Source organism: Sorex araneus, chromosome 5 (genome assembly GCF_027595985.1).
Source record: "Sorex araneus isolate mSorAra2 chromosome 5, mSorAra2.pri, whole genome shotgun sequence".
Lineage (NCBI taxonomy): Eukaryota > Metazoa > Chordata > Mammalia > Eulipotyphla > Soricidae > Sorex > Sorex araneus.
In genome coordinates this window covers 122,068,133-122,075,464 of record NC_073306.1, presented here as the reverse complement: position 1 = coordinate 122,075,464, position 7,332 = coordinate 122,068,133, and the positions used below count along the sequence as shown (strand labels likewise).

The following is a 7,332-nucleotide window of genomic DNA, read 5'->3' as shown; positions in this document are numbered from 1 at the left end:
GAAGATAGGGCCAACATTTCAACAACATCATTGTACCAATCTTTTGTGTGTGGCGGGGGGGAGAGGTTCGGAGGTGAGGGGCACACCCAGAAGTGCTCAAGGTTACTCCTGGATCTACCCTCAGGAATTACTCCTGGTGGGGCTCAGGGAACCATATAGGCTGCTGGGGATCAAACCCAGGTCTGCTGCCTTCAAGGAAAACCCCTCCCCCCACTGTACTATCTCTCTGGTCCCATCTTCGGAAGCTGGAAAGAAATCTGTGTGCAGAGGAGCTGCGTGTTCGTTCCGAAGGGATGCTTTGGCAGTGTGGTGCTCCTTCCTGCCCACCTATCTTCTCTCCGCTAATCAGACTGCAGGATCCTGATGGCCCCATGCCTGAACTCTCAGAACTCTCTGTTTTAGGGGCCCAGGGGAACGGGGGGGAGGGGTGGGGACCAGCCCATGCACTCTCCCACACCCTCCATCCCAGACTTGAAATCTCCGCCCTCATTCGGAATTCAAACCGGCACAGTTTGGGGGACTTCACGGCAATGACCCACAGCCACACAAACAGATGTTATTAAAAGGAATTTAATAATCTTAATTAAAAACTCTTTAACAGCAAATTCCGTCACTGGCCTTGGCAGCTGGAAGCAACTCCAGGGGCTTGCCCCTTTGGGTTCGGCGGCGCTGCGGTCTTGACTAGGAGCCCACCGCAGGTGCATGGCGCGGAGCTACCTGGGAGTTACCTTAATACAATATCAAAGATCCGAGAGGATTTTTTTTTTAAAAAAGTTTTAAATATATTAGACTCTCTTGATTGCCATTTTTTACACAAAGCTGCTGATACAGTATACAGAGTTTTAACTTTTTTTCTTTTCACATAAAATACAGTTTTCGTAAGTGTTCTCTGTACATCAGTGGCTTCTGATCTGGGGGGGGGGGAATTATTGCGGGGGGCTGGGGGTCTGCAGGCTTTTCTGTGGTGTGCAGAGCCAGGCCCCCACTGTGGCACTTATGATGCCCATGGGAAGCAGGGTTTCTGGCCAACCGACTTACGTGGGCGCCTAGGGTTACAGTCTCTGCAGAGGGGTCACGTCTCAGCTATCCCACCCACCACAGCAGCCTGGCTCTTATGTGCCCTGGGGGAGGGGTGCCATTCCAGGACGTCACAGCACAGGATCAGGACTGTCCTTTGAGACTCCTCTAAGGGGCACCCTTCCGGGAAGTGCCCCAGTCTCCTGCGCTGGGGAAGGAAGTAGGGGGAAGAGCTCCAGATCAGAGGGAATTAGTGCCAAGAACCAACATGGTTTCATATTCCAAAGCCAGCAAACCAAACTGGGGAAGGTGGGGTGGGCAGGGGCGTGCAAGGGTGGAAGCCAGAGAAAACACCCTCGTTCACTTTTCTAAGCCCCTTGGAGATGGGTCACAGGCTGCGAAGCAGTTTCCCCACGCTGCGTGTCGGACTAAAGAACGACGCCCTGCGCCTTTCAGGAGACCTGGGCCTCGGGCTCATCCCATTCCCTGAGCAATACCGGCCAGGAATTCCCCGTCAGGTGACCGCCACTGGTGCTTCAATTGTTTGGGGGGTGCAGAGCGGGAGCCAGGTGGGGCGGGGGGCACCTCTGCCAGGGGCGGACTGTGCCCAGCCCCGGGGCTCAGCGCAAGCAGGGTCTGTGGGGGAACGTGTCTGCTTCCTCCCCAGCTCCCTGCCGCTGCCAGAGCGAGGCCAGCCTCTGAGGAAAGGCTTCCGTGCCTGAGGGGGGGACACTCCTCTGCTCCCACGGATCAGTGGTGGCGCGGGAAGGCTGCAGAATAAAGGAACAAGACTGGACGAGTTGAAGAACCTGAGTTGCATTTGGCAGCAAAGTCTAGACTCCTTGGCCTTCTGGAAACTGGCCTCAGACTGCTCTGCTAAAGTGTCCCAGAGAGGCTGGCCCGGGTGCACCCCCCCTGCACCCCATATAAAAGCTCCCTCCCCACAGAGTTGGGGGGTATGTATCTGCCTGGAACCGAGGATCCAGCATCTCCAATTAGCGGCAAACGGAATCCACGAGGGGTGGCCGCGAATGCTGTTCTAAGCCAAAGGACTCATGGTGTTGGGGTTCTAGACGCTGAAAAGCCAGGGGGCTGCTGTGCCTGACTGCCTCACCCCCCACCCCAGTGGCCTGTTCTCGGTGAACTAAAGGGGTCTCCAGGGCCGCCCAGGTCGAAACTGTCCAAAGCAGCTCTGCTCTCTGCTCACCTTCCTCCTCCTCAAGCCCTCGAACCTGCAGATGCTGCAGTGCTGCAGCTGCTCCGTCCATGGCCCGAGTGAGTCCGCAGGGGGTCCCACCCAGAGCTGTCCCTTGACATACAGGCGACCCACGGGGATGGCTTACCCCTGGCTGATGCCGAGACTGCAGGCAGCTCTGTTCTTGGAACCAGCTGGGATTCCAGCGTTCTGGGTGAAGGGATGCCCCGGAGAGAAGGAGAGCATGACCAGGTGGCTCAGAGGGGACAAGAATGGCTTCAGAGTCCTGCTCTAGGGTACACAAGGACATCCTGGCACAGCGCTCGCTCTCTCTCTCTCTCTCTCTCTCTCTCTCTCTCTCTCTCTCTCTCTCTCCTCTCTCTCTCTCTCTCTCTCTCTCTCTCTCTCTCTCTCTCTCTCTCTCTCTCTCTCTCTCTCTCTCTCTCTCTCTCTCTCTCTCTCTCTCTGTGCAGCTGTTTCCCTCAGGGGTCCCGAGTGTGCGGGAAAGTCAGCTTGGGAGGAATTTCGCCGTGGGTCTGGTGAAAGCCTTGTCTGAAAGCCACGGGAGGTATGCATGTGTTGACTCCTCCTGTCCAGCACTGCCCCCAGGCTGCAGTGGTGGACACGCTGCCCAGACTCAGGGCAGGCCCCTGGCATGGGCATCATCTGCAGTCTCTGAACTGCCCATGCCCCAGAGAGAGAGTGGGGGTGGCCCGGGGTTCTTGTCCCCCCTGTACCCAGGGACCATCCGGGAAAGAGTGATGTCACTGACCCTTCTAGTGGGCAAACGTTAGCCAGGCCCTTGGGATCCAGCCCTCTCCTGGGCTGGTGCCCGGGAAACCGCAGTGTGGGACTGGAACCGACCAATAGCAGGGCCCGTTGCAGGGGTTGGGCATGAGGGTACTGCCCTAGCCCCAGTCCTCGGGTCTGGGTACCCATCTGGGCTCCTGTCTCATAGACTCAGGAAGAAGACGGCAAAAGGGAATACAAACTTGTCCCTCAAATCTTAGAAGATGGACCAAAGGTGGGGGACTTTCCAAGCCCTGAGGAGGTAGTTTTTGGACAAATAAAAGGCAGACCGCGCAGGGAACAAACTTCATTACCCCAGTGGGTTTGGCCGAGCCCGTGGATGGCGCCCAATTCAAGGGGAAACGGAAATACCGCTGAGGGGAGATGGGCAGCATGTCCCCCCACTGGTCCTCTGTTTTTTTTTTTAGCAACAGGATGATGGAAACTCTGGAACTGCAGGGCTGAGGGGAGACCCAACCCCAGCCCTCCTTCCACCCCTGAATGCAGAGTAGGGGGTGTTGGCCAGGGGGCCAAGGGTACCTTGAATGTGTGGCGAGGAGCATCACTACTTTAGCAGGAGCAGGCCGGGAGCCCCAATACTTGGCCCCACTTCACAGAAGCAACTGGCAAACTCGTCTCACCAGAGTACCCCAAAAAGGCAGTGCCGAGCCCCAGGTCCCAGCTCACTCTGGTGAGGGGACACGGAGCCCAGCAGGACGCCAACAGTCTGCAGTCAGAGACCAGCCAGGCTCACGGCTCCCTCTGGCTACTCCACAAGCTGGCTGGGATGGACAAGAGATCTCCCCTCACCCCGGGAAGGCCCGTCCAAAAGCTACATGGGTCCAGCACCCATCAGGAAAGCCTGGTGGTCGGGAAACGACCCCAAGCAAACCCAGTGACCTGCCCCCAAGAGCTGTGCGGCCTGAAAGAACTCCTCTCGGCCACTCCTGGGAAACGTTACCCACGTCTGCCTCCCCTCCCAAGAGCAAAAGTCTGATCAGGATGAAACCACATTAGCTGAATTCCCCACGTGGGCCCCTGGTGGTCACATAGCTGCCTCCTGGCAATGGGTTGAGACTGGAGGGAACAGGCCTGAGGCCCCCTCCTCTCACCACCCAGCCCACACCTCCTTCGGAACACCGAGAACAGCCCGTGCTGGCCAGACTCTGCAGGGGGGGCCCTGATCTCAGCCTAGTAGGCCCCTCCCCTGCTACGGCCATGGTGGCAGTGGTGGTGATCAGTCCCTTGAAATCTCAATCCTTTGGGGAACAGCCCGGCCTGCTTCCCATGAGCCCCACTGCACCATTCCAACCCATGCTGATGGACCACGTGTGTGTGTGTGTGCGTGTCTGTGTGTGTGTGTGCACGTGTGTGGACTGGGATGTGCCATGCGAGTACTGGCGCCCAGAGAAGCTGTTCCCAAGAAAAATGGGATCCCCACCTGCCCCCTCCCCAGTCGGACAGCCAGCGAGGAGCAGCCGGAAGCCAGTGCGGCCGGGGTTTTGTCCCCAGCAGACAATGCAGCAGGAAGCAGAGGGGAGTGGGGCGGATGGCAGGGCAGCTGCGGGCGAGGTGGACTCTGCGTTCCCTGGGAAAGCCGAGCCCACCTGCCGCCCCTGCTGCCCGGCGCCGCCTCCCCAGGGGGAGCTGCCCGGCTTCCAGGGACCGCCCTCCCCAAGCAGCTCTCTCCTCCTCCGGCACACCGAGACTAGGAGATGCGGCAGCAGCCGTGGACTTTCTCCTCCATCTCCTCCATGGGCGCCTTGAACTTCAGGAGCGGGGGGTCGCCGCTGGTGACCGTGTAATACACCGAGCCGCTATTGCTGCTGTACGGGGAAGTTCTGCCTCCGATCAGGGGGGCCTTGCCTTCGCTGCCGCCCTCGCCCGTCCGGGCCATGCTGCCGCCCAGGTGGGTACTCAGGAAGGGGTGGCTGAGCAGTTTGGCAGCCGCCCGCTGCCGCTTCAGTTCCAGAAGCGTCTGGGGGCTCTGTTCCTTGTAGCCAGTCCAGGGAGGGGTGGCCTCGGCCACGCCAGGGTTGACGTAGGCCACGTTGTAGTCGGGCATCTCGTGCACTTTCCAGACGTCTCCGTTGGACAGCGCGTACGGGTAGGTGCTGACCGGAGCCCGGAGGCCGTTCTCGACGGGCATGTCCATGTCACCGCGGGGGATCTTGGTGGGAAACTCAGAGAGCAGCACGGGCTTCTCCAGCCTGGGGTTCTGAGGCGGAGAGGGACTCCGTTAGCAGCCCGCTGGACGCCCTGCCGCCCGAGGGGGGCGCTCTTCCAGCAACCTGTCCTCCGCTTAGCTCTCAACGGGGAGCTGGCCACCCCACCCCACAGCCCCACCCCTGCTCTAGGGCTGTACCGAGAGCCTGGCCTGGGCCAGCCGCACTGTGACTAGGACAGCTGGTTCAGGAGCGTGTCTTGGCTGCAGTGGGCTCAGAGAAACAGAAGTTTCTGTAGAAACTGGGGGAGGGAAGAATGAGGTGAGCTGGGGGCTGGAGGGACACCCCAGTCAAACAGTGGAGCCAACACACACACAGGCAGGCTGAGAGAGAGGGAGAAGGGGGAGAGAGGGAGAGAGGGAGAGAGACAGAGAGACAGAGACAAAGAAAGACAGACAGAGACAGAGACAGAGACAGAACATCCTAAAAAAACACTTTGAGGCCCTGGGTGCAGGAGGACATGACTTTTGGGGGAGATAAACCAATTTCATTCAATATTTTAATGGATTTTTTTGTTGGTGGGCCACACTTAGCTGTGCCCACTGCTTACTCCTGGCTCTAGAGTAAGTGTTCAAGGGATCAGTTCTGGCAGGGCTCAGGGGACCACATGTCATGCCAGTGAGTGAACCTGGGTCGGCGGCCTGCAAGGCAGATGCCTACCCACCGTGTTATTGCTCTGACCCGGGGTGTTCAGCCTGCAGCTAGGCGGATGCCACACACATAGACTGAGACTGATTCTTCTTTTTCCATTTGTTTTTGTTTCTATTGGGGAGATATGCTCAGAAATGCTCAGGGCTTACTCCTGGCTCTGCACTCAGGGATCACTCCTGGAGGGGCTCGGGGGAACCATATGGGGGGCCAGGGGTTGAACCTGGATCTGCATGTACAAGGCAAGCGCCCTACTCACTGTACTACCTCTCCGGCCCGCGAGTCGCTACGAGAAGGTGCCTAATCCTGGGGAAGCAGCTCTACCAAAAGCAGGTCCCAAAGCCCCCTGATAGCCAGATCTCTGGGGCAGCCTTGGTCGGGTGGTCGAAGTCTCCCTGCTACAGTGCTCCCCAACTTGATGGCACCGGAGTTCGCCAAAGGCTGATCAGAACACAGATTTCAGGTCCCCGAAGCCTGCCCCTGGGAGGTGTTTTTGATTCAGTGATTCCGGGGTGAGTTCGCCAAAGGCTGATCAGAACACAGATTTCAGGTCCCCGAAGCCTGCCCCTGGGAGGTGTTTTTGATTCAGTGATTCCGGGGTGGGAACCGAGGACCTGCTTCTCTAACAGAGTCCCAGGAGATGTGGTGGCTGCTAGCCAGGGCCCACATTCCAGGAACCCCTTCCCTGGAGACTGGCACAGCCTGACACTAAACCTCGGGCAGGGGTGGGTCGAAGAGGGGGCTGTGAGTGCCGTCTCTGTGTCAGAACAAGGATGAACAGAACAGCAGAGCACTGTCCCTGGAGCCAGCCTCTCCTTCTGCCCAGTGATTCTGCCCTGGCCCCAACTGAATTCTTCTTGGAACAGCCTCGCACGTGGAAAAGGGTCCCCCATCCCGCCACCAGTCCATGTCCACTCTGCACTGCTGCGTGCGGCCTTATTTAGAAACAAGCGTTTCCCAGATGTGCTCAGAGAAAAGAAGAGAAGGTATAGCAGGTCAGGGGCGAGGGGTGGAGAGGGCCTCATTCAGTGCCACAGATACACACGTGAAGAAGGAAGGCATGTGATGACAGGGGAGAGGAGGTGGGGGGTGGGCTGGCCCCAGCCCAGCAACTCCTTCACCACCCCCCAGAGACCACCAACCCTGTGGGCAGCTGGATGCTGAGCCTTCGGGCGTGCAACGCGGGCAGGCGGGCCTGCGGTGCTCAGCTACCAGCCTGGCAGAATCAGCTGCAGCAGCCTAGGAGGCCTGTACGGCAGCCCCGGGAATAGCAGCTGAATGCCCGGTCCACTGGCTTCTTGGCGGGGGGGGGAGGGGCAGCTCCAGTTTTCAAACACAATTCTCAGCATCTTGCTCTATTCCCCTCCCCACCCCCCGCCTAAAGTTCTCACTCCCTGAGCTCCTGGATAGGCAACCTGGGCACCTCTCCCTCGGCAGACCTGGACCAGAGACACCGGG

The 7,332-nt window shown here is 58.8% G+C and overlaps 1 protein-coding gene across 3 annotated transcripts in view; it reads right to left on the bottom strand.

Moving 5' to 3' along the window:
• Nucleotides 1-2,621: 2,621 nt before the first annotated feature.
• PPP1R16B (protein phosphatase 1 regulatory subunit 16B) overlaps nucleotides 2,622-7,332 on the bottom strand; it is a 114,019-nt gene continuing 109,308 nt past the window's right edge. For 2 of the 3 annotated variants that reach the window (XM_004612493.2, XM_055137352.1), the window contains exon 11: nucleotides 2,622-5,219. In XM_004612493.2, coding sequence (XP_004612550.1) covers nucleotides 4,710-5,219 — 510 coding nt within the window. In that variant the 3' untranslated portion in view covers nucleotides 2,622-4,709. The remainder of the gene's footprint in view (nucleotides 5,220-7,332) is intronic. The other variant, XM_055137353.1, reaches the window with a different exon arrangement.